Raw genomic sequence first — 27,822 nt, 5'->3', positions numbered from 1 at the left:
CGGGGACCCAGAGGTCCTGACGCACTATGGAATGGGAGTCAGAAACTAACTTTTGTCCGCCGTCCTGGGTAGATAGAGGGTGGTGTCGAGCCCGCTATACACACGCTGGCCTCTGTCGGTCACCACGAACTCCTTCAGTGGGCCGTTCAGCGAGAAAGAGCCGCTCCAGTCCACACGCACCAGAGACAAATTGCTGTCCACCGAAAACGGGGCTCGGTACTGGGGCACTGTGGGGAGAAAGTTGTATGTTCTAAAAATGGTTACCTCAGAGTACATGTGTGTATATATAGGTCTTTTTTTTTTTTTTTTAATATGGCCCCCCTCACCCCTAAATTGGATTGCTGGAAACTTTCTTATTTTTCCCAGTGTTTTTTGTTTTTTTTTTTTTAAACCTGGCATGGGGGGCGGGATTCACCAATGGGAACATGTGTGAAATGCTTTCTCAGCAACGTTGCACCTGCTTTCCAGAAAAAAAAAAAAATCAATGGAGAGCAGTGTTTTATGAAATAAAACTATTAACATACAATGGTTGTGCTTACCAACATAGCCCTGGAGCTCATATTTTGTTGCATTTTCCCTCTTTTAACGGGTAAAGTATCCTTAACACTATTAACTACAGCGGATTGCTATTTTTCATATTGAATCAATATTTATTGCTACAAAGCCCCAAGGACTAGATGAAGTTAATATATTTTTTTTTTCTCTCCAAACGAAACTGCTTAGATGGTGAATTATGTCCTTTTGGCACCCATTTATTTTTAAAGCTTTTTCTTGAACCGTTAGTTTGTTTTCTAAGATAGTTAAAAAGCCTTGCAAATAGCAATTCTACTATAATAATTCATTGCCCTGACTAATCAATCAATAGCATAGTACATTAGTATATCATCAGGTTCGGGTCTCCTAAGTATTATATCAGAGACAGAAGCGACTTGGTGTGCATGTTCTCTTTCCATTTTTCAGCTCCTTACTAAAACAAAGGAAAAACAATCTGTAACCGAGTCTCATCTTTTAAATGAGTAATTTTTGCAGAAACAAATGAAGAGTTACCATATCATCTTGTCAAGTCAGAAGAGATTTATTTCATGAGATTTTGTTTTCTCCAAAATAATCAATACATTTGTAACAGCAGTAAGATCCATCTATATACTAAATTGGCTTTTAAGGAAAGAAAAAAAGGGAGTGGTGTAAATAAATTAGATATCCTTTTTTTTTTCCTTTAAAAATTAGACCCATCTGTTGCTGATGCTAGGAAATATAACAAAATAAGGGATAATTATACTTTGGTTATCCTGGGGTTTAAACCATGAGACAACTTTGATTCTTACCTTTCAAAATAAGACATTTTTATAAAGCCATAAAAAATATTTCTGCAAATATGAAAATCAGAAGCTACAAAACCCTCTTTAAATATCTGTTTTTCCAACACAAAGTTTGTCTAAAACACAATGGAATGTACTATTGTATTTGTGGCTTCTTTCTGTCGCGTAATTCAGTAGATTTCCTTTGTAACAGTATAAATAAAGAGGAGGCTTGTAAATAGTACGAAAATAGAAAGATAGGAGCTTTATTTGCTTTGCAGGACACAGAGATCTTCCAGAGGAAAGAGTAATTAAACAACCAAAATTGTCAAAAATAATGTCAAAATAATTTGGAGACTGAGAAAACGGGAAAAGCCACTATGCCCTCTGCACCTGATGTCTTTTATCTCATTTAATCTTCAAAACCATCTGGTAAGAATTAGTTCCTAATTTTTCAGGTTCTGAGGAGCCAAGTAACTTGCTTAATGTCAGTTAGTGGTAGGAGACCCAGGATCTGAACCCAGATCTGTCAACCGTGAAACTCATGCTTTTTAAAAAGGATTGAGTTTTCCACTGCCTGGAATGTTTCCAGGATGTCCATGAGGGTGAAAAATGTCCCCCTCCCCCGATTGTCACTCTAGGGGTCAAGGGCAAACTGAGGAAGAGTATTCATGCAGTGAGGAGGTGAAAATCAGTCTGGAGGAGGCTAAAGGGGAAATGGGAGGAAAGGTAATGGGCAAAGACAGGAAGAGCATTCTTGAGACAAGTTTGGCTGTGAAGGGAGGAGTGCGGCGGGCAGCAGGGGGGCCGTGAGGGAGAGAAACAGCTGCGCTCCAACTGGGATACACCGAAGGTTGCAGAGAGTAGGACGGTCAACGGCGAAGGGGCTGTATTTGCAGCTGGGGGGGGATTATTTCAGGTGGAAGGACCACGTTCCTCGTTGCAGACAGAAATGAAACCAATTACAGGGAAGTGTGGTGGTCGGTGCGAAAGGAGCAAACTTCTGCCTGGTGACCTGTCTTTTCCTGGTGAATTTGGAGGCAAGGAGTTCTGCAGGGAATATAGGAGAGGCGGTGGAGGATAGGATGAGTGTGTGTGTAGCGGGGCAGGGCGGGGGGCGAAGCGTGGGAAGATGTGGGAGACTTGAGCAGGGTAGAGGAGGTCTGAAATCTTTATGACAGACCAGGGTAACACAGTGGAACTGAGGGTAGTCCTGAGCTGGGCGGTCTTGAACTTAGAGTAACAGTTCCATTGTCGAGGGTGGCAATGGGCAGGTCACTTCAGCTCTGGCCTTGGTTTGGGATCACTTCATGGTACAGCTTCCAGAGTCTCTGATCAGATTCTGGTCCATGTGAACAGCATCTTGGAATTGTGTATGGTCCACAGTCCTGCTTCGGCTTTCTTTTCTGTATATTAGGATAACAGCATTGACTTCATCGGCTCGTGCTGAGGGTTATTTGTAATTCCATGAACAGTACCGGGACCAAGCCACTCTGAGTGACACATTGCTAACATCCTGCCATGTCGCCCAGTCACATTAAGGTCTTTGTATGAGGCAGTGGACGATTGTGAATGTGTAACTCTTACTTTTAAGAAATGCCAATGCCAGACCCTGAAGATGAGATTATAATTTGATACAATATGGCTGGAAAGCCTATTTGTGATAAGTGTCCAAAGCCTTAAAATATTAAAATATTTGATACAGTAAATTCCATTCATTGAAGTTGAATTTGAAGATGATCAGACGTTCAAAGATGGGTTCACAAAGAAATTTCTCACCACATTTATAAAGGAAAATATTAGAACAACTAAAATGTCCAACCCATTGTATAGGATGGAAAATTATAAAGCCATTCAATTTGGTGGCTAAAGCTTTTTTAATGTCACGGGAAATGCAAATAAAATAATGTCACATATAAAAAGCAGACTATGAAATTGCCATTAGAGTAATGATCTCAGCCACATAATAGAAGTTGCATGAGGAAAGGATTAAAGGAATCAATTATGCCAAAATACTAATGTGGTTGCCTCTGGGTGGTGGGATTACAAGCAGGACTGGCTTTACGGGTGTGCGAACCGCACAGCTGCCTGGGCCTCTCACACAAGAGTCACGAAATGCTCTTATGCTCTGTTGTCACGGTCATGAGAGTCTTAGCGATTTTTGAATGAGGGGCCCCATGACTTTCCTCTCTACTGTGCCCTGCACATGATGTAATTGGTTCTGCCTGTAAGTACTAATTTTATTCTTTTAAACATTTTTTATTTATTCATTTGACAGAGAGAGAGAGCGAGAGAGAGAATACAAAGAGAGGGAGTGGGAGAGGGAGAAGCAGGCTTCCCGCTGAGCAGGGAGCCGGCCAGACATGGGGCTCGATCCCAGGACTCTGGGATCATGACCTGAGCCGAAGGCAGAGGCTTAATTAATGACTGACCTACCCAGGCGCCCCTACTACTAATTTTATTCTTAGTATTTTTGTATTTGTTATTTTTTTTTTTGAAGTTTATTTATTGAAGTCATCTCTATACCCAACATAGGGCTCAAACTCATGACGCCAAGATCAGGAGTCGCATGTTCTTCTGATCAAGCCAGCCAGGTACCCTATTTTTGTATCTGTCATTTTTAAACAATAGACACATATACCTTATACATTCTGAAAAGAAGTTATTTTATAAAAATGTAAGGAGGCCCCAATTTATTAGTTAATTGTTCTGCTTTTCTTTCTTTCTTTCTTTTTTAAAGATTATTTATTTATTTATTTGACAGAGAGAGAGATCACAAGTAGGCAGAGAGGCAGGCAAAGAGAGAGGAGGAAGCAGGCTCCCTGCGGAGCAGAGAGCCCGATGCGGGGCTGGATCCCAGGACCCTGAGATCATGACCTAAGCCGAAGGCAGAGGCTTTAACCCACTGAGCCACCCAGGCGCCCCTGTTCTGCTTTTCTTGACAGTGCCATATCTCAGTGCTTTCTGGAAATACTTTCTGGATTATTCTATGCCATGTAATTTGAAAAGAAAAGGAGTGGTGAAGTAAAACAAAAAAAATCTCAGGGGCACGGGGGGTGGCTCAGTGGGTTAAGTGTCTGCTGTCTCAGGTCCTGGGAACTGCTCAGCAGGGACCCTGTTCGCCCCCTCCCTCTGCCTGCAGCTCCCCCTGCTTGCCAACATGCGCTCTTTCTGTCAAATAAATAATTAAAATCTTTAAAACAACAACAACGAGTGTCTCCCGGCTGCCCCTACCTCTCTGGCTGATGGTGGCGGCACGCCTACTCACATTCCCTTTGGGTCATGAAGCGGATCCAGTCTGAAGCGGCGCTGCCCACCTCGTTGTGGGCCACCACCCGCAGGCTGTAGGTGGTGTAGGGCTGCAGACCCTCCAGGCGGGCCGTGGGCTCCGGCCCCGCGTACTTGGTCTCTGCTTGGCCGGGGGTACACGGCAGGGCGAAATCCGGAGGGCAAGCCACGTGGAGCTGCAGCTCGTAGCTAGGAGGAGAGAGCAGGCGTGAAGTTAGTGTTGCTTTCTTTGAAAACCGGGTGTGTTGTGTGAGGACACATTTTGTGTCCACAGAACCACCAGCTCTTTCTGAGTCCCACCTGCGGGAAACTGCTCTCCGCAACCCTCTGCGTAAACCAGCAGCAGGTGTAGCGGGAGGGCTCGCACGTGCTCACGGCTGCGGTCCCGCCGGCAGCGAGCAAAGTTGGTAGAGAGAAGACAGGTCTCTCTTTTCAGAGAAGAGTGATAACACCGTTCTCTGCTGCTGAAAATAGAGAATGTCTTTTTTTAAACCAATAAATGAAAACCCACCAGCCAACTAAAACAAAACAGTATCGTTTTGTCCAGATGATTCTGAGTGAAATACCTCCTTTGTTTTTCCAAACGGTGGTTCATGACATTCTAAGTTTTTATTTATTTATTTGACAGAGATCACAAGTAAGCAGAGAGGCAGGCAGAGTCAGAGAGGGGGAAGCAGGGTCCCTGCTGAGCAGAAAGCCAGATGTGGGGCTCTGGGATCATGACCTGAGCCGAACGCAGAGGCTTAACCCACTGAGCCACCTAGGCGCCCCAGTTTGTGACATCTTAAATTGGATCAAGGAAATTCTGATTTAACCACAGCCGTTGCCCATGTTCCAGCTGAGGTCTAAGCAAGGAGTAATTTCAGGGAACCACGAGGAGGAGCCTCCTTCACTGAATGCAAACACACCGCATCATCTTTCTTTCTTAAAGACAATTTGGTCGTTCGCCTTTCTATCTAGTTGATTTTGTGACTTAAACACTTGGCAGGGAACATGATGACTCAAATCCAATGACTCGTCTGTTTTGCCGTAGTGTTTGCTCAACAAGCACCACCTGCTTGGACGCAACGGGGCAGTTCCGTGTGCACGTGCCTCACTGCGGCTAGTTCGTCCTCCCGACCCGTCCCTTACCCTTGGATGACGCCGTTGGGGTGCAGGGGCGGGCTCCACTGGAACGAAGCAGTCCTCGAGGACAGCGCCTGGATCTGCGGAGAGGACAGCCCTGCGGGCGGAGCGGGCTGAGTTCTCAGCTCAGCGGTTGGCCCTTTGCTGCAGCAGTTGAGGCAAGTGCAGGCCTCCACGCCCACCGAGTACCTGCTGAAGGGCTGCAGGCCTCGAAGGGTCTGCTGGGCCGCCGCACCTTCCGACAGCTGTGGGGAGACGGGGACACTCCGTGAGGCCGGTCGCGGTCACCGACGACCGAAACCTGTGGATCACGTGTCTCAGCTCCTCCGAAGGGAAGGCCCTGCTCTGCGCCCTGGGAGAGGCCCCGGAGCCATTAGCAGTGCATTTGCCCTCGGAATTGCCAGGCTGCTTGGAAAGGCCTAACTTAACCACGGAAAACATGTGATGACAGAACAGTTGGAAGTTAGACACAACAGGACAGAAGTCACAAGCCATACTAGTGTTTGTCCCTATAGAAAGATGATAGAATAGGACACAAAACATGCAAGAAATATATATAATATATGAAATACAATTATAAAAATTATAAAAAATATAAAGATTTATTCATTTATTGAGAGAGACAGAGAGAGAGAGAGTACACTGCAGGAGGGGCAGAGGGAGAGGGAGAGAGAATCCCAAACAGACTCCACACCGAGCACAGAGCCCTCTGTGGGCTCGATCTCACTACCCCATCATCATGATCTGAGACAAAACCAAGTCAGCATTCCCACTGACTGCACCACCCAGGCACCCCACAAAATACCTAATTCAGATTTTTATTTAAATTCCAGTTAACATACAGTGTAGCATTAGTTTCAAGTGTAGGATTTAGTGATTCGTCACCTCCATACAATGCCCGGTGCTCTCCTAGGACATGCACTCCTTAATCCCCAACACCTATTTCACGTATCCCACCCCACCCCCCTGGGAGTTTGTCCTCTATAATTAAGAGTCTGTTTCTTGGTTTCCCTCTCTCCTTCTTTCTTTTATGATCATTTTTGTTTCTTAAATTCCACATATGAGGGGCACCTGGGTGGCTCAGTTGGTGAACCGTCTGCCTTCAGCTCAGGTCATGATCCCAGGTCAAGTGATCCCAGGGTCTGGGATCAAGTCCTGCATTGGGCTCCCTGCTCAGCAGGGAGCCTGCTTCTCCCTCTTACTGCCACTCCCCCGGCTTGTGTGCGCTCTTTCACTCTCTCTGTCTGACAAATAAATAAAATCTTTAAATTCCACTTATGAGTGAAGTCATATGGTATTTGTCTCTCTCTGACTTATTCCACTTAGCATAATACTCTCTAGGTCCAGCCATGTCATCACCAACGGCAAGATTTCCTTCTTTTTTAAGGCTGAATCAACTACACAGGATATATATATATATACTATGTGTTCTTTGTCCATTCATCAGTCAATGGACACTAGAGCTATTTCCATAATTTAACTATTCTAGATAATGCTGCTATAAATATTGGATGCACGCATCCCTTTGTATTTTGGTATCCTTTGGGTAAACACCTAGTCGTGCAATTGCTGGGTCATAGGGTAGTTCCATTTTTAACTTTTTGAGGAACCTCCGTATAAAAGGAGGTGGCTGCACCAGCTTGCATTCTTTTTTTTTTTTTAAAGATTTATTTATTTGACAGATAGAGATTACAAGTAGGCAGAGAGGCAGGCAGAGAGAGAGAGAGGAGGAAGCAGGCTCCCAGCCAAGCAGAGAGCCCGATGCGGGGCTCGATCCCAGGACTCTGGGATCATGACCTGAGCTGAAGGCAGAGGCTTTCACCCGCTGAGCCACCCAGGTGCCCCCAGCTTGCATTCTTACCAAGAGAAAAGCCACAAAATACTGATCAAATTCTGTGACTGTCAGAATAATGCCTTTTCGAAAACAAAATCTATATTTCAATTATGTTTGTAGTCAATATTCACGAAGGTCCATACTTTGTCACTGTTATCTGTATGTGTTTTTTGGGCCAAAATTTCCCTCAAATCCATGTTAGAGTGAATATTTAAGGACTTGAAATGTATTTTATATATTTGGATATGTTATTTTTTTTATATTTTATGTATATGCTAGAGCTTGAAAGTCTATCTTTTCCCCAACAGTGTTGGTATATATGAAATACATTCTTTTTCTCAACTATTTTTATTGTGTTATAAACTTTTTGGTTTACTTGGAACATTTTTTTTTTTTATCTCATTGTGGTTTTATTAAGAACTCTTTGGAACAAAAGAGTTCAGAACTGGAATACGAATTTTTACATTCATATAAGCAACATGTAATTAAGAAGAGTTATCTGGTATTTTAAAAATGCATACAATGCACTCTAAATATAAATTATTTTAGTTTATTAATATTATCATTTTATAACTATGGATAATCAAGGGTTGATTGTATTTACATCATCTATATTTATTGAATACGAAGCCCTGTAGAAAATATGCTAATATTCTTTTAACATTCAATACGAGACCTCCTTCCTTGCAAGTTGTCTTCTGAAATTGTGTTTCAATATCTGGAACACTGGCCTCAGGGGATTTCTCCACACTGACCCAAACTGTTCCCCAAATTGTTCTAAATAATTTATAATGTCATAGTAGGATCTGCACAACTTGTCCATGAGGTTGTTTTGTGTGTGTGAACAAAGTTATAATCTACATGTACGAGAAACATGAGAATGTTACACACAGAGAAGACACTTCCTCCCTCTGGCTGTCAGGCTCTTTGTATAAATAATGTAGGAATTAGTCTAGTTCATTATTAGGGTCTCTTCAGTCAGTGGCTTCATTAAAACACAGTGTGAAAGATGATTTCTCTAAACTGTCTGTTGTGTCTCCCTCATGTACCCCAAACATGCCAATGTACAAACAGCGGAGCGAGAGTTGTGCTGACTAAGCTCTTCTGCTCCCTTCTAAAGTGCTGGAACTTTCTTGAAGTCACCAAAAGAAAGACGGAGTTTTCAGTGTGTTTTTAGAGATCTGCTCATGCTGGAATGGGGATTCCAAGGATAGTCTTTGCTCTATTTTTTCTTTCTCAGATTAACATTTACACCACCAACAATGGCCATATGTCGACCCATTACTGTAGGTCAATACTTGACATGCATTTTCCAATTAAATTAAATTGTCACTATAGTCCTAGGTTTCTTACATTTGTGGGGTCTTTAACACCTTTAGCACTTCTGTCCCTGAATACTTAACACAGTTGCTGTATGCTTCCTAACACTCACCATTTCTCTCCAATGGATCTTTGTGCTGAGTTCATCATGGGCAATAGAGAACAGATGGGGAAGAAGGCAGTCTCAAGTAGAAAAAAAGGCCAGGGCGCCACAGTCTATTTTTACAGAATAAACCAGTCCTGGATTTTGGTTCAGAGTACTCTGCTACTCACCACTGTCTCTGATCCACTGGTGTTGGAGAACAGCCTGTAGAGACTGACGATTCCGTTGGGCTTCCCAGGGGCGTGGATGTTGACCACCGCTTGGGTGGAAGAGACTTCATGAAACGTGGGGGCCCTGAGACCTTCTGGGGGGGCAGGCCCAGTTTTACACCATGTCCAGGGACTGGGGGCTTTTCCAGCTGAATTCACTGCCCAGACCTCCAAAGAGAAATCGATAAGACAAATCAAAAGCAAGGTAACTTCAGGCTGAAAGAGAAGTTGGCAACCCAAAGCAACCAAACACAACGGAACAACCCAAAGCAACCAAACACAACGGAATGAGATAAACTTGGATCTTGCAACTTTGTAATCACAGAGGAGAGCAGGTCCTTCCTCTTTTTTGCCTTTGGCTATGTGAACACAAATAGGGCCGATTAGGAGCCCTAATTTCAGAGTGCAGCAGGCGGATTAAAGCCTAATGAAAAGCTCCTTGTCTCTGTGTGGAGTGCAGAATGATTTTGTCAGTTTTTGCAACCTGAATGGATCTGCAGACTACATAAAACTCAGCAATTCTTAAACACTGTCCTCACCAAATCTGCATGAAAATTAAATTTTCCTTTCATCAAGGAGGGAATAAACATATGGAAGGATGTATAATCTTATTTATCAAGGACCATTTGTATAATTAAACACGAATATCCTAAAAGGTTGCCTTAGGTCGTCATTTGCATGAGTAAGTAATTTGTAGAATGTCAGGTACAATAGACAGAGTAGATGGATGTGTGAGTGTATAGGGTTAAATTAGGCCCAATAACAGCCAACTACACAGTGATCAATCAGAATGATAGATCTAAATGGCAATACAAGAAGACTGCGTGTTTAGGAGTATGAGTATTCCTTAGTAAGCTTTCAGGTTGTGCAAATCTAACTTCAAGAAATCTTTCATATATATATACATATATATATATAAAATTTGTCCTGAGCTTTAAAGTCTGGAGAACTTGTTTGATTCTACAGTACGTACCTGCCTGGTGTGCAGGGTTGAAAAAGCATGCAGAACATTCAAAACACGAGAAGCTTAGGAACAGACCGTAGACTACCCTGCAATGAGAGCTTAGCTCTGTTTTTGTCTCTTCTACTTTTGCATCAATAATATCTTCCAGAGAACAGACATCAGAAAGATTTTTGGTACTGAGGCCCAACTTTTATCACTGTTTCCACACCTTTTTTCTTTCTTAGTAGTTTCCTCTGGAAGAGTAAACTTTCTGATATTGAACTGCTCTCAGATTGTTGTCTAATGCAATTCCCCAGCCCCTCGCTGGTAGGATTGCTAGAAGCCCCATTTTTAAGAGACAACTAACCTCCTTCCAGAGCAGAACTTACCCTTTTTTTTTTAGAGCTCTGACACTTTCTTCTCACCAGGTGTGTAATAATCACACCCATTTGTATAAAGTCCACAATTTACAAAACACTTTAACAGGCCTTATCTGACTTAGTCCTCACAACACAACTTGGGAGGGTGGCTGGAGAGTGTGTGCTCAGCCCCCTTTACCCATGAGAAAATCGAGGCTCGGAAAATGTCAACTCTCGTGGTGACGGAAGTTACCAAAGCTGAGATGAGAATTCTGTGCTCCAATAAACTCCCTTATTGCTCTTTCTGGATGCAGAAGGAAGACACTCAGGATCATGGACATTAGACACATACTGGCAGTTCTGGAGTCGGGAACGTTAGCCTGCGAGGATAGAGGCGTCCAGGCTGTCTATGGCAAGGGTGTGCTTATTTTCATGGGCACAGGGAAGTAGGCAGCAGCGCATGGTCTTAGCAATGGGAGAACGTTTCATGGAAACCACACTGCGACTGCAGCTGCTCTTCTCGGCCCCTCTGAAGGGGCAAAGTCAGTCTTGGTGTGGGGGCAGTTGGCTTGGAGGTTATCGGTGAAGAGGTCAGATTTCGGAGCTAATGAGAGAGTCGCTGGCTTCTCAGTCAGCCCCAAACCAAACTCTCTCTCTCTTTTTTAAACACTTAGGTAATTATTATTTATTTGCAAAGATCTTCTAAAAAAACTTCTCATGAGAGTAATCTAATTTTATTTTATTTTTTAATTTTGAATTTTAATTTAGTTAACATAGTGTATTATTCGTTTCAGGGGTAGAATTTAGTGGTTCACCAGTTGTATACAAAACCCAGTGCTCACTACATCCCGTGTCCTCCTTAATGCCCGTCGCCCAGTCACCCCATCCCCCCCACCGCCTCCCCTCCAGCAACCCTGTTTGTTTCCTAGAGTTAAGCATCTCTTATGGTTTGTCTCCTCTGTTTTCATCTTATTTTATTTTCCCTTCCCTCCCTGTATGTTTATCTGTACTGTTTCTTAAATTCCACATGTGGACGAAATCATATGGTATTTGTCTTTCTCTGACTGATTTTGCTTAGCACAATACCCTCTAGTTCCATCCCCATCATTGCAAATGGCAAGATTCATTCTTTTTGATGAATATCACATCCATTTATCCATCCGTCAATGGACATCTAGACCAACCTCTTCAATGCAAATATCTTTCCAGGATGTAGGGGAGAACATTTTTTTATTACACAGAGAGTGACAAAGTTTGAAAAGAAAATATTCTTGGGGAAGGGATGCAAAATAAGGTATACATATTAATGTCAAGTTCTTTGCGAAGAGTAGGCCTCTGGTTGGTGATTTAAGGTATTAAGAGGTAAACTGAGGCATATTAAAAAAATTTTTTTTAGTTTATTTGAGCAAAAAACAATTCTAATGGGGCAGCGCCAAACCAGAAGTGGTTAGGAGCACTTTGCCGACAGAAGCCAGAGGAAAAACTTCCACAGGGAAAGTGCAGAAGCAAAGAAAGGAAATGATTTGGTTGGCTATAGCTCGAAGCCTACTGGCAGTGTTAGATGGGTTGTTCTTAGTGTTGTGATTTTGTAATCCTGAACCACTGACCAGCTTAGATTTTGGTTTGTTTATATAGGCCTTTAAAGCAGTAGAGCAACCTCAGACGAATGACCTCCTTATTTAATTAAATAAAGGGCATATAGAGTTTTAGTAGAGGCCACAATGGATGGGAAAGAAAACAAGGAGGAAAATAAAAGTAGATGCAATATAATAAAAATTCAGCAAGTTGTCAATTACTGAGCACCAATAGGAGACAGCAGCAGTGCAGGGATGGGGATGTTGAAAAAAAAAATGAAATAAGTATAACCCAGAGAATGTGCTTAGTATAGGTCTGGCCCCAGATTATGAACAATTGTCTTGCTTTCATTTTTGATGTAGTTGTAGTATTATGAATACATTAAGGCTTTTTAATGCTGGTGTTGTCAGATAAAAACTAAACCTCACACCTTCCTGTCTTAGAGGAGTTTTTACGGGGTAGAGTCCTATTTCCAAAATGTGATTTAATCCATGGTATTGAGCCTCAGTATTATAGTGTTTCCCTGTATTTCCATAGAAATGTTCTGTTCTTAAAAATAGACAGTTCGAGGGGCACCTGGGTGGCTCAGTGGGTTAAAGCCTCTGCCTTCGGCACAGGTCATGATCCCAGGGTCCTGGGATCGAGCCCCACATCGGGCTCTCTGCTCTGCGGGGAGCCTGCTTCCTCCTCGCTCTCTGTCTGCCTCTCTGCCTAGTTGTGATTTCTCTCTGTCAAATAAATAAAATATTAAAAAAATAGACAATTAGAAATTCTCCATCATTAACTCAGAATAAATGTTAAGACTCGGTGTCTTTTGTCTTTGATAGGAGACCTTCATAATATAGTGTTCTTTTTCTTAGTCTTTCTTTTTAGTATTCAATCAATTTGAGATCAAAATAGCATTCATATAAATCAACGTGTTTATGCAAAGCAGGATCAGCCTATTTACATGAGCTACTCTGGAAATGAAAGCAGTTACAATGAAGAGAAAGCTGACTGAAATAATGAAGAATTATGGATTTCACAAAACTTGTCTCACAAGGCAGTGTTTCTGTTATACCAAACAGCCAGAAGAAAAGTAAAAAAAGAAACTGTCAATGGCATTCTCTTTGTCTACTGAGGCAAAAAGTCCTTTACCCTAAAATTGTGTGGACTTCTGCCTATGCTCAGTGAAGCAAGAAGCAAGGTACTGAAGAATAGTAGTTCAGGGTTCAGAATGAAAGTGCTAACAGAGGGGCCCCTGGGTGGCTCAGTTGGTTTAGCATTCCACTCGGTTTTAGCTCAGGTCCCAATCTCAGGGTGGTGAGATTGAGCCCTGAGTTGGGCTCTACACTGAGTGTGGAGTTGGCTTGGGATTCTCTCTCTTCCTCTGCCCCTTCCACTCGTGTGGGCTCTCTCCCTCTCTCAAATAAATAAATAAGTCTTAAAAAATGCTAACATATGCTTATGATTTCTACTGAGAAACAATGAGCCCAAGATTTGGGTCCATCTTTATAGGGTGGAGAAGGAAGAAGCAGAGATCCTACATGGGAAATTTTGAGGAATATCACCTGATCTTTTAATTTTAATGAACCAGTATAAAAATCAAGAAATAAAATACCATGTAAACATGGAATGGCCTACTGTATCAATCTCCATTCTTTCTTTCTCTCATCTATCTAATCTATCTGACCATCCATCCATCCATCCAACCATCCATCCATCCATCCATCCATCCATCCATCCAACCACCTGTCCGTCCGTCCATCCATCCATCCATCCATCCATCCATCCATCCATCCATCCAACCATCCATCAATTACCACCTATTTACTTACCTTTTACCTAACTGACAATTCAGTCCATCTGGTTTGTGATGCAAGATTTCCTGTCATGATCATCGGGAACAAAAATGTGCTTTTTCTGTGTGGGTTGCTCACAGAAAATATGTGACATATCGGTGGGGTGGGAGCAAGTAAAGTTTATGAATTTCAAGTCAAAGTGACAAAATTAAGGACACTCCATTTTTAAAATCTATTCACAATATCCTTATTCCTATAGTATCCAGCTGAACATATTTACTCTTTTATAATAAACATATGATTAAAGTTTTCACTAAAGCAGTTTATTATTTATGTTTAGTGAACACTTACACATACACACGTGTGCATACACACACACACACACACAATTGTAGCTGTTAAGAGTTAGGAACCTCCCAATGAAGAGATGTTACAAACAAGAACAAGTTGGGACTGACTGAGTTGGGGTGTTCTCTTCTCTAAGGGTTGGGTGGTAGCCATGACAAGAGTTGTAATGTAAGAAGATGTCATAGAAAACACAGATGAACTATTAGATAAAAACAAAACAACTAAATCCATTTAACCACAAATTCTATAACTGACTCGAAAAACAGATTAATTTCTGTTTATACTTTTGTTTTCAATCTAATTAAAAAAATCTAATCAGTGACTATTACCATCTTTATGTTACTGTCCACTTAAGAAATGAAATTGTTCTTTTATTTATTACCTACCCCCCTCCAGGACTAATGACTGTATTTTGCCTTAAAAAATTTCGGTTACCTAGTGACAACAACTGCCACCCAGCTCCCCAAATCCCACTGCTGTGGAAATGGGTTTAATTGTCTCTTCTCTGTTTAAAACTGCCTTCTAGAAATCTTCCATTAGAGGAGCCTTTGTCAAAAAGTGTTCCTTGGCCACGATTGTCAAAATCATTTTGGGTACCTATATCAGAATTCGTGGCAAAAACAACCTTGGATTCTGTCTTTCCAACATATTTCCAAGTGATTCTTGTGCACAAGACTGTTTGAAAAACACAGAAAGGTATTCTCTATCGCATGAGCTAAAGAAATCTTGGCACTATACATTTAAAATTTCTATCATATGACGTCTGTTTAAAGCTATACTATGCATTTCTTTTGTCAGTACCTTCAGCCCTTCAAAAAAGCACAAAGCATGGACCTGTTTGCAGATGTTATAGCTGCAATAATCATCATAGATTTTATTACAGTGGCCATGGTTCCAAAGAGAACCAGAGTTCATTAGCTTTGTAGAATGACCATTTGCTACCTAGTGTTCACTCCAGGTGTGACTTTCTTGAAATCCTGATATTTCTGAAATTTATTGGATCCCTTTTCCCCTTGCAGCGTCTTATTCTAAATGTTCCCAACTCCTCTCAACACATTTCTCCTTTTAATTTGCTTCCAGGGGGAAGCAAGAATGTGTGAACAGAAGCATTTGTAATAATTGCTGTAAAAGAGACAGAGAAGGAGCCATGACTCTGCAGAGGACAGGGGAAAGGGAGATAGATCTCACAATCTTCCCAGAGTGGTAGCTCAGTGGGTGCTTATGTTACTGTGCTAGTAGTTATCCTTTAACTCAAGTCCTACACTCAGCTGTGGAGTTCAGTGCTTTGTCTTACTCGAAGCTTTGGAACTTTGTAGCTTTCTGAAGTAACATTCCTTAGGACTGATATTTTACAAGTATAGTCTTAATGCAAAGAGAAATTCTTTTTTTTTTTTTTTTTAAGATTCTATTTATTTATTTGACACAGAGAGATCACAAGCAGGCAAGAGGCAGGCAGAGAGAAGGGGGAGAAACAAGCTTCCTGCTGAGCAGAGAGCCTGATCGGGGCTTGATCCCAGAACCCTAGGATCATGACCTGAGCTGAAGGCAGAGGCTTAACCCACTGAGCCACCCAGGCACCCCGACAAAGAGAAATTCTTCATGTAAATCTCCAGGGATTTCCTGATATGTATTTCCATTATCGTATCATAAACAAATCTCCTCAGTTGTAAAAATATTTTATGATTCTTTTGGCTAAGAGATCATCATCCTACAAGTCTTGTTAAAGCCCAGGGAACAGCTCAGTGATGTCTACACTGTTAGCATCCAGTTGGTGTCTATTTTTTCTTATACTCACGCTCATTTTCCATATAAAAACGGACGCAGGAATAACAAAAGTCAGCCAATGATCTTTCACAGAAAACTTCTAATCTGTTGCCTTCTCATGTAAGTGACTGTTCTTGCCCTTGGAGCAATTTGAGATTTTGTCCTTTTTCCAGGCTGCTTATTAGAAAAGTTGTATTATAACTGTTACTCTCAAAGGATTAAGATTTGGAGGCATTTTTGAATCCTCTGCAACTTCTGTGATACTCTGTAACATGCTTCCTTGTGGAATAATGACAATTTTGGATAGCACCAAAGCATTTCAACAATACTGATGACATATTCTTATTGAACAGCACTAGAGAAGCAAATTCATTCTTTCTAAATCTAGAAAACATGAATATATTTTTGTGACAACACACATCGGAAATAAACAAAACCCAACACGAATGTCCATATGCCAGTAATTAATAAGTAAAGTAAATAGGTTGCCTGTTAACAGACAAACAATTAAATTATTTGTTTCCTAGGGGTATGTAATGAGATTGTTATCACATTCCCTTGAGGGAGACAAATAGATATTAAAAAGGTCTTTCCAATACCTGTATTGGCTAAGGCCAACAGCTAATTCAATAGATTCGATCAAAATCACCGCTTCTTTCACTGTTCCTGATTTATGACTTTGGCTGTAGTTAGTCATCACTCATTGCAGTTTGTTCTCCAGTGCTCATAAATTATGCCTCATAAATAAAAAGATACAATCAAGGAAATCATATCAATTCATCTACAACCTTGCAGTATATTTTCCCATGGCACTTACACTAATGCCTTTTTAAAGGGTAGCCTGCCGTGGGTTTCGAATATGTTTGAATAGCGATATGCCAAAATGGGCTTCGCCAGAATTGTGGTTAGAGAGACTCATAGCTAAAAAGAGAAGGCCATAAATCTGAAATTACATGATTACAAGATTATTTTATTTCATGAGAGGTCTTATAGGCGATGGTCATTAAGGACTAGCTTGCTGAAAAGCTCTGTGTAGCTGTCTATTTAACTCTCTCTCTGATTTTCTTTCATCATCAAATGGACTTTTTCAGCATCCCTGTTTGCACGACACTTCACTGGATATATTAAAGTTCTACTTCTACAGATATAGTCCCTGCATTCCAGGTTCCTTTCATCTGAAACACTTTGGATCAGACAAGATGGAACATGATTTTAATTGAATTCTGGGACCCAGGGGAAGTGGGGTACAACAAGACATCGCCTTCCTTTCTACTGGTACTTTTGAAATTCAGAGATGTGAAGCTACTAAAGAAATTCTACGACACATTCCTTGCTAGAAATGGGTGTCTTCCGTCACTCGGGCTTAGCACACTGCCTTGGTCTTTGGAGTCACTCTATATAAGAATATGAGGGAGGGAAAACTGGCTTCAGTGTTAGTGGGAAATCTGAAAATTAGCCTCAATTTGATTTTAGTGATAATAATGAGAATTTGGAATTTATCACGTACTACTTTTTATTGCCTCTATCTGTTCTCCCTGCGAGAAAATGGGAACCCAGTTCCATCCAGTTCTCATGGATGATACATAAAAGTAGTTAATGGGTTCACTGAGCACTTGCACTTTTATAAGTGTATTATATGTACTAATTTATTTCATCCTCCCAACAATCCAATTGAGTTGGTATTATATGGTCTCTGGTTTGCGTGAGGAAATAGGCGCAGAGAAATTTCTGCAAATTGGAAGTGGTAGGGCTGGCTTTCCAGTACAGGCACGTGACGTAAAGCCCAAACTCTGAACTGTTTCAACGTAAGATCATTGAGGGAAGACCTGGGCACATCTTCCAAGTGTTTGACTTCCCACTCTGGGACTGTCGTAGAACCCTGCAGGGACCGGCTGTTTCTTCAGAGGGCAGCCTCAAAGTGAGATGGCAGGAATTACCACAAACATCATGGCGTCCATTCCTGCTCACATTTACCATGTTTAAACACTATGGCATGTTACACAGAAGCAAACAGTATACACATACTTTCCATACTGCTCCAGATATGAAAAGGTAGTGACAGTCCATTCTATTAACTAAAATAATCGCCACACCCTACCAATATAACCCTGGACACATATATATTCTCCACAGTAACTTGCTAGGGTAAGCTAGGATCACAGTCATCGATTATGATTAACATTTCCGGAAGCTAGGATCACAGTCACCGATTATGATTAACATTTCCGGAAGCTAACTAGGTGAGGTTATTTAATCATCCATTAATCCAGTAGATATTGATTGAACCATCCCATGTGCCAGACACTGTTCTAGGAGTTAAGGAGACAACAGTGAACAAGACTGGAGTTAACATCTGGGTGGGGAGAGACAGTAAATAAATGAACACAAAACGAAACGAACAGGTAATATGTGTTGGAAAGGTAACAACTTATTGCTTAAACTATACAAGACAGAGCAACAGAGCAGAGAATGGTTGAATTATCCAGGAGGTTCTCTCAGGAGATGATAATCACGCTGGGATGCTAAGGGCAAGAAGGAGGCCACCCTGTGAAGAACTAGGGGGAAATATTCTGGGCGAAAGAAGAGCAAGTGGAAAGTCCCTGGGGCCGCGTTCTCAGGAAGGCTAGTGCGGCCAGGCGTGGCGAGGAAGGGCCAGAGAGTGATCAGATGAGAACAGACCTGGACAAGGGAAAGTCCCCGTTGAACCAGAGAAGAGTTTGCATTTCATGGGAAGCGAAGGGAAGGTTCCAGCAGGGAACTGACTTCATCTGATGTGCATTTTACAGAAATAACTGGATATTGATTACTTTTCATGAATTTATCTATTAAATTTTAACTTTATATGTGAGTGACAATGCCTTGGCCTTTAAATTAACTTAAAGTTTACAGCCACCCGACTGAGGTTGGTCTTTTCACCCCAGTTTTATGGGTAAGGAAAAGAAGGCTTAGAGGGTTTAAATCACTTGCTGAGACTCAGAGCCAGTGAATCCTGGCGCCTGGATTAAATTCTGAGTTAGTTTACCTTTGCCAGGTCAGGATTCATGCCCCTGCTGGGGGCGACCTGAAGAAGCTGTGGTTCAGCAGAGCAATTACTGGGCTTGGGTCTGAGCTCTGATTCTGCTACTTCTTGAGTAACTTGCACAGTCATTCAGGCTCCTGATCATATAGAGGGAATAATAATACTTATCTCACAGGACTATACTGAGGTTTTTGTGTAAGAACGTCTCTATAAGTTTCCAAGGAAGGTATTGGTGGATAAATGAATTTATAAATATCTTTTTTTTATTGTTGTGTTAGTCACCATACAGTACATCATTAGTTTTTGAGGTAGTGTTCCATGATTCATTGTTTGCATGTAACACCCAGTGCTTCATCCAATATGTGCCCTCCTTAATACTCACCACCAGACTAACCCATCCCCCACCCTCTCCCCTCTACATATCTTATCAAGATTTTAAAAGCCCCTGAGCTGTATATAAATACAATTTGGAGCAACCATAGGGTGAGTTTAAGGACGCAGTTTTTGGAACCTTAATCTCAGCTTCAAAGTCAAGCTCTTCCACTCACCAGCTGTATCCTGGGGCGTGTTAACAATCTTGCAAGTCTTGCCACGCATCATATTTCTAAATGTTATTACTAGCAATAGTCTTTATCTCAAATGGTTGTTATGAGTTAATATATGTAAAGCTCTTAACATATCACATAGTGAGCACAAAAAATAGTAATGGTTATTATATTATTCATGTGAAAAGTTAGGAGAAAGTGACTTGACTGCTTGGAAGAGAAAGTGGGACTAAGTAGCAATTCTGCAGCTCACTGCTGGGCTCCGTGGGGCTGCTATGGATCAGCCATAGACTAGAAGACCCTTCACCGCATTTCGAGTTCAGGCCACACCTCCGGGTGTCTTTCTCCAGCTACTTCTCTGCTCTACAATTTTGAATGTCAGAGCAAAATACACTTGACTTTTGAAAAATATCGTTTCTACATCAACATTTGAATCTTGGATGGCATTCTCTACTTTCCCTTATTATTAACGAAAATTTCTCAAATGCAACCCAAAGTCTAAGCGAAAAGAAACATTGGAGCAATTCACTGGATTCTTCAGAGAAAAGAATTTTACTTCCGGTTCCCATTACAAACATGCCGTCGGCATCAAGGAGAGAACTGCACAGTTTCCAAGATGCTTTTAGGCTTCTTAGTGATCATCAGATCCATCAGCTGACAGATAAATCAATTCACAAGAGAGAGTCTCAACTGTCTCATTAAAGATTTTAATTGAAGGCATGTGATTTACCCAAGCATCTTAATGTTTTTGCTTCCACCTGTAGATTTGATAGCTTCATGTAGACCAAGACATTTATTTAGAATGTAATGGAAATATACCATCAGTAAGTACTTAAGGGCAATCCTCTTTAAGCTTTCAGATTTACTTAGCGTTTTACCAATAATCATGGAGTGGCGAGCCAAAGCTTGCCAGGTGATCTAGCCTGGAAAGGATTCTTTGTCACATGCTGAGTGAGAAGCAGCACCAGTCTGAGGTGCGGAGGGAATGCCGGGTATGGTTCCTTTGCTTCCAGATCCATGCTCTGCCCTGCTCTGTGCCCTGGTAAATGACTCTGAAGGCTGCCTTAGGTATCTTCTCCTCCCTGTGGCTTCTTTCCAGCTGGATTTGATCAAAGGAAGGAGAGAGTTCAGTTTTTTAATGCCTCCTGATCCCTCTCTTTGCACCCAGTTTGTCAAGACTGCATTCTTTCTCTATGGGGACAGACCCTCTTTAGTGGTTGTAGCATTTGCTGGGTTCCAGGAAGACCTTCTTCCCCTTTAGGCCTAGAAGGTAATAGCTTCTGGCTATTGCTGGGCCCTGGGTACTTTAACCTCCCTTGTTGATTCTCTTAATTCTGCCCATGCCTCCGTAAAGAGCCTTTTCATTTAATTCTCTTCAAAGGCCCCTTTGAGTATGCCATCTGTTTCCCGCTGAGATCCTGACGCCAGGGAGAACATTTCCAAACCTTACACAGGCCCCAATAACAATGGATGGGCTGAGATTGGAAGTGGATCATAAGTGTGGAGAGATTGGAAATGATTTTGTGAAACCGAAGAAATAGAGGAACCGTGTCTCCTCACGTCCGCATGGAACGATTTCAGTCAAACACCACCTGTGCTGCTCAAGCCCGTCTGGCCAGAGAGTGGGATGAGAGGGGCCATGAGAGTGCAGTGAGGAAATCATGCTGTCCTTGAAGATAAGGCATTCTCTGTTCCTCTCTCTTTCTGCTGTACCATCACTTGGATATGTCACATATCTTTCGTCATAGCTTATACTACCATCCCTGTATTTTCATGGATATATTATTTATGGATGTGTTTATCTTATGAACTAAACTTTAATCCCCCAAGGAATAGAGTTCACGGCTTTTAGCCTCCTGGCCCAATCCTCGTAACTAGGCATACACTTTGAACATGGTGGGTGCTTAATAATAAGTTATTTAGTATTCAAGTACTAAAGGGAAATAAATAAAACATGTTTCATCCTTTCCTGGATGTTTTTACAGGACCGAATCAGGTGATTTTGGGGAGCCCTGATTTCCGTGGTCATCTCATTGTTGGTGGAGAGCCATGAGGGCAGGTTGGAATTACATATTATCTCCCTTCAGCTGGAGAAAATTTGGTTGCATTTAATATTTTATGTCCAGAAAACAAGCTTCCAACACAAAGATAGGAGGATCAATATTGACTTCAGTGAAATATGAATTTGGGTTGCATCAGTGCGAGGGTGATAACCAAGGCATCGTCAGAGGAACGACTCGTCTCAAAGGCAATGTAAAGATTGCCAACAACGGCAGCTTAAGAATGAATCCTAAGGGATGCCATGAGAGAGAAAAAGAATGAAAAGAAATGCACGCATGTGAACTAGAGCATGCTCCTGAGTGTGCTCACACACACTTAGGTAGAAATGATCTACTATTGGAACAAAAAACCTGGTGGCAAAAAAAAGACACCGTCCCTGTTCTGGTGGCAGAATTCTGATTTCTATTCATGGAAGGGTCCTGATGGCCTTTAGTCTAAGCGGTAGCACTTTGGCTTTAAAGTTTTAGAACAAATGCACTGTTTGAGACAGACAATATCAATAAATCATTTAATACCTTGAGCTGTGGGAGTTGGGGGTGGGAGCAGCTTAGCTCTTGTGGGAGAGACTAACCAAACAAAAGCTTCCATGCTGGTCAGAAATACGTTAGCGAGATTAATACCTAATTAAATGCAAGTCCAAAACCAAACAGAAAACATGCTTAATACATTTTCTCTAAAAGTGGCGCAGAAAACACTTAGGAGCGGGATGGGAGAAAGGTGATAGCAACGGAAAACAAGCCATCTGAATGGAATCGATAGCCATAAAAGCGTAGACTCAGAGTTAGAAGGAATCTTAGTCATGGGTACGTGGGCAAGATATTTTTGTCCTGAGAAGAGAAATGACAAGGACAAAAAGATTGGGCCACCTAACTGAAGGGGCATCACACCTTCAGAACCAACTGAGTTCTCGGTTTCTAGCATTTTATTAGGGACTCATTGATAGAGACGTAAGAGTTTTCTCAGCCTGGCTCTTTTCTGTCTTAAAAGAAAGTACCTCCATTTTTTTTTTTTTTTTAATATAGTAGGGGCGGAGGATAGAGGGGGAAGGTGGCCCTATTATGCAGCAGGCATCCAGCTAGACATATAAGATCTCTCAGTTCTCTTACCACACCCATTTTTTTTTTTTCTTTTTTAAAGTGAGGCTATGAGAAATTAAGTGCCTTGGCCAAGCTGTGTGATCTGTCACTCAGTTTCTTCTGCTGGCTACGAGTATCTAAGGGGAAAGAGCCTAGGAATTGTGACTACTTCATAGTAGCCTGGTTGGTGTGCGTCATGTGCTGGGGCAGCTCCTGTTTCTGGATGACAGTGTTTCCCACATATTTACAAAACCTTGGCTGTAGGACAGGGGTGGGAGGGGGGTGCTATGACCAGGCCTATTTGATCAAAGTCCTCCATTCTCTTGGTCACAGGACTATAAGGTGTTAGTTGGTTTGTGAGAGTCCGGCTCTTGGTTGACTTATGAATACTGAAAGAGAAGTCCTCTTTCCATGTTGAGGTGGGAGGGTCAGAATAATACCTATCATACTTGCATTGGGTGAGTAGTTCATACGTGTGAGGCATTGGCCAAAGCATATTAACGTATCAACTCATTCAATCTCAAAGCAAGCCCATGAGTTCAATGTGCGGCAGTCCATACTTCAAAGACAAGGAATCCAAGGCACCGAGATGGTTTGGTCAGGTAATGTCAGGAGTGAATTTCTCCAATGTCTGGAGAGAGTCTGGTGGGGAATGAAGCCAAATGGAGACAATGAGAGAAGGAGGAAGGAGAGAATGAATGAATCTGACAGCTTTGAGTCCTATACTTAAGGCTCCTGCGGAGGCTTGGAATTTGAAACTTTTCCTTGGTTTCAAAGAATGTCTTCCGTCCTGGGGTGCCTGGGTGGCTCAGTGGGTTAAAGCCTCTGCCTTTGGCTCAGGTCATGATCCCAGGGTCCTGGGATTGAGCCCCACATCAGGCTCTCTCCTCTGCAGGGAGCCTGCTTCCTTCTCTCTCTCTGCCTGCCTCTCTGCCTACTTGTGATCTCTGTCTGTCAAATAAATAAGTAAAATCTTAAAAAAAAAAAAAAAAGAATGCCTTCCGTCCCTTTCCCAGTAGGTGAGCAGGAACATTTCCTTTTGGTTTAAGGTGGCTTTCTATTACTTGCAGTAAAAATAATCATGATACCTTATTGATGATGTAGGTTTTCTCAGGAACCCAAATGGGACTCTTATATGCAGTAAGCAAGAAAAAGGTTATTTGTTGACATTTATATTTTATTATATATGTAATTTATTAAATGCATTTATTACTTAATAAATAAATTGGGTTTCATTAGGAAACACCACTACTGATATTTCCACTATGCATTTTGGAGGTAGAGAACCATACAACTATTGATTGTCTGAAGCTGGTTTCATACACTCACCTGCTTTGATACCAGTTAAAGCTAAACACTATCAGAAAATCAAATTACTTAGGATCAGAATGCATTCTGTCAGGTTTTACAAATTATAGATTCAATGAAGAGAAGCTGAAGTTTGATTAGAATTTTCTACAGTGTATGGTTGTAGATCACCCCCACAGTGGCTCCTAAAATTCAGAACTGGGGAGAGCTTCCATTTAAACATGGGGAGAAACCACTGAGAGAGGTTGTTTTGCTCAAGGATCCATATGTAGTGAGAGAAGGACTCAAAGCAGCTGTCTTTTCTCCTTCTCTCTTCCAGCTCATCACCCACAGTTTGTGGGGGGCACAGAGAAGTCCCCAACAGCCCCTCCTGCAGTCCTCACAAAGATGTTTTGGGCAAGAACAGTGAGGGTCCGTCCCCTCGTCTGCCGCCTTCTCAGCGCTTCCTTCCATCCTCTTCGAAATAAATTTTCAGGCCGAACTGTCTGGAGCCTGAAATTGTGTTAGAAAGCAGCGGGCAACTGCCTTCCTGTGTGGCCTCCCGCAGCACCAGCCCTAAGATCAGCCCCACACGTAGTGAGTCATAGGGTTTCCTCTGAGGCTGACCTGTCACTTCTCGGTCACCCAGTTACGAGGCCCTGGAAGCCTTCCAGTCTTCGGAGATTGTGTGAGCGTGGGTGCTTATTGCAAAAAACTGTCAAAGTGGGGGAATTTTCAGGAAAACTAATTAAGTCACTGACAGCATGATCCGGTGAAAGGGGGAGGCATGGCAGGCCCTAGCAAATCCTTGGTGAGTCATGGCCTTAAGCGAGAGTATGAATATGAATGCACGATTACCGGGAGCAGCGCACCAGCCGCAGCTCCCTCCCTGCAGGTAAAAAATGAAGTTGCTTATGGAGCAGACTCACACCCAGGCCCCTCTCCCAAGCCTGTGCAGAGACCATTTTCGTGCTGAACAATTAAGGACTTCCCCGCACAGAATTCGGAGGTTTACACCGTATAGATGAGTTCAGCCCGATTTTGAAAGCACTGAGGATAGAAATGAGTACTGTCTATGGAGTATCACATTGGATTTTGTAAATATTCTGTTGAACAGGAAGCCTGTAAAGGAAAAGATCCGTGCGCTGAGGAATTCTGGTTAGTAAAAATGCATCTCATTTATGTGTGAATCATGTGTTGGCAGTGTTTTTGAGGATTCGTTTTTGGTAAACGAAATTGTGTTTGAAAATCACTGAGAATGCTTGTTCCCTAATGAGACTCATAGCGTGTGCTTCTGCAAAGACACCCCATCCATCTCGTGAAACACAAAAAGGCACTTCCAAATTTCTACAATTTCTATTTCAGATCTTACTGTTCTTACTAAAGCTGATCCTTCAGAATCTCTGGAAGCTGTGTTGAAATGAATCCAATTAGAAAAATCCCATTCTAAGTGGTGGTGAATGTTATAACTTTTACTACCAAAGGCCAGGTCTCCCAAGTGAGAAACAAAGCAAAAGAAAATGCCATCAGAAATCCGACAAAATCCATGAGGAAGAGTAAAAGAAATTACTTGAATAACTGAGACATGAACTTTGAAGATAATATATTCTGCCCCTCCTTTCAGTTTCATACTAAAACAAGAGGACTCTTGTTTAGGGAAGTCATGGGTAGAGCAAGGTAAATAGGTTGGTCATCAATTACCAGCAGGTAAATTAGGCGCTTGTGGGGACCTGGGTTCACTTATTTAGGCAATCGGGTTATGATGGTTTAGGACTGTGATTCTCAGCCCTGGCTGCACATTAGAATCACCTGGGGACCTTTTGAAACGCACTGATCCCTGGACCCATCTCAGAATCAGAACTACAGGGGGCCAGGGCCAGGGCATAGGGAAGGTGGTTAACGTTCCCCAGGTGATTCTAATGTGCAGCCAGGGCTGAGAGCCACTGAATTAGGAAATCACCACCTGAAAATCCGGCTTAAGTCACAGAGCAACAATGCTGTATCCTCTGGGGCAGTATTTCTCAAAAAAAGGAAAAAAAAAAGGTTGTGGATCATCAAAGCTGCTTGTGGAAAATACAGATTGCTGGGAATCCCCACCCTCTCCGTTTGGAATCTGCACTTTGAACATGCTCTTGTACTGGAAACACTCGGAGCCAGTACATTTAAGATGTTCAAATTTGAGGAATTATTGAAAACTTAGAAGGTGCTATAATATCACATGACTTTTGTCCACTTTCAAACGTGACTGTTACCTAGCTGGTTCTATGAACTGTTGTCAGGTAAATGACTCTGACTGGACTTCACCCTCCAAGGTCTCCTGGAGTGAAGGATTCCCCTTTCGTTCAGAAAGAATCCCTTTCTCCACATAGTTCCTGTCCCTTCTGTCCAACAGAACTCATCCGCTCTGTAGCTTTTCTCCCAAGTTCTATCACGCCCAGAGTTCCATCTGTCAAGTGATGGGTGAACTTACACTAGGAAGTGCTGTCTTGGTTTTCCCATATTAAAAATTTTGGCAGCTGTCTTCGAAGACTTAGCTCCAAACCAGAAATGAGGATAGTGGTATAGGGTCATGTAAGAGCGTGGTGGACCACAGCATCTGACACCTTCAGGGCACACTACAAGAAAGACCACCAACTCAACTACAGATCATCGCCACCCTTTTGATTAACAGGTCCATAACTCTGGGCAGTTTTTCAGTTCTCTGGTTTGATTCCCAAAAATATAAGTTACCTCAAAAATACAATCTTCTGCAGAAGGGTCAAATCATTGACAGATGTTGGGTGAACCAATGCCTCTAGGACCATGAAGGTATTTTTCTGAAAGGCAGCTTGCAGATGAAGTACCCTCATACAGCTTTGAGAGCAAGGCAAATTCATCTCAATGGCAAAACGTTCTTTTGTAAAAGGGAAATCAATTCTTTTAGTACATTACTTCCTAAATGGTTTCTGTAAGATTAGTCAGGGTCTATATAGACTCCGCAGTTACACTGGCTAAATAAATCTAATATTTTAGTTCATTTATTTCAGCATTTATTCTATACTTCTCAAAATATTTCCTGTAAGAACCAGACTCCGGGCAGATAGGCTAGATTTTACCCTCTGGCTTCTTATTTTGTAACAAGGTAGGATTAGCTAATAAGTGCAAATCTGAGCTCAGTTTGTTATGGAAACCGCATTAAATACTTCCATCAGGGGTGACGAGTTTGGAGGAGGAGCATGACCCAGAGCTGACAGAGTTACAGAAGAAACAGAACAGGCTGAGGTCTACTCTCCTCTGAACTGTGGGTCCCTTGGTTCCTGCTTGTCCTTAGCTCCAGGTAAGAGAACCCACTAGAGCTAAGACAGAGGAGTGAGGTTTACCATTCCTTAAAAAACTGGTGTAAGACTTCTATGGATCATCTGGCCAATTACTGAACCCAATGGCACAACATAATACCAAAGAAGCTACAACTGCTGGTTTGCTTTCAGGATCTATGGGTCATTTAGTTTCATCTAATTAGAAGCCAAAGATTACTTGCTGATTCCATCCTGCTCTGTCACAAAGATGTGCTTTTATTCATAAGGGAGAAGAGATAATTGAGAATAGAGGAATCTTTGATAATTTGACACTTCTTAAGTAAAGATGAAGAGAAAAGAACAAAAGCGTGGTCTGCTACAAAGATTCTGGCTGTTTCTAATATCATTTTGTTTCCAGCTGTGGTATCAATAGGTATTTTGTTTATGATATGAACCACATCTTTCGCCTAAACCCTTGGGGTCTGATGTGTTTTTAAATAATTTTATTTTGTTATTGTTTTTTTCAGATTTTACAAAGGTAGTAAAATACCTATACTATATATTTTGTAATATCCTCAGAATGATGATAGTAAAATATGACATTTCTGTAGC

The 27,822-nt window shown here is 41.9% G+C and overlaps 1 protein-coding gene across 1 annotated transcript in view; it reads right to left on the bottom strand.

Annotated features, from left to right (window-relative positions):
- USH2A (usherin) overlaps nt 1-27,822 on the bottom strand; it is a 714,551-nt gene that overhangs the window by 12,305 nt on the left and 674,424 nt on the right. The window contains exons 64-67 of the mRNA XM_045983172.1: nt 9,139-9,345; nt 5,718-5,956; nt 4,567-4,775; nt 51-227 (exon numbers count right to left, since the gene is read on the bottom strand). Of these exons, the coding sequence (XP_045839128.1) occupies nt 51-227; nt 4,567-4,775; nt 5,718-5,956; nt 9,139-9,345 (832 nt within the window). The remainder of the gene's footprint in view (nt 1-50; nt 228-4,566; nt 4,776-5,717; nt 5,957-9,138; nt 9,346-27,822) is intronic.

The sequence above is a fragment of the Meles meles genome, chromosome 17, assembly GCF_922984935.1.
Source record: "Meles meles chromosome 17, mMelMel3.1 paternal haplotype, whole genome shotgun sequence".
Lineage (NCBI taxonomy): Eukaryota > Metazoa > Chordata > Mammalia > Carnivora > Mustelidae > Meles > Meles meles.
Note: the sequence above shows the minus strand (reverse complement) of the source record. Positions and strands in the feature narration are given on the sequence as shown.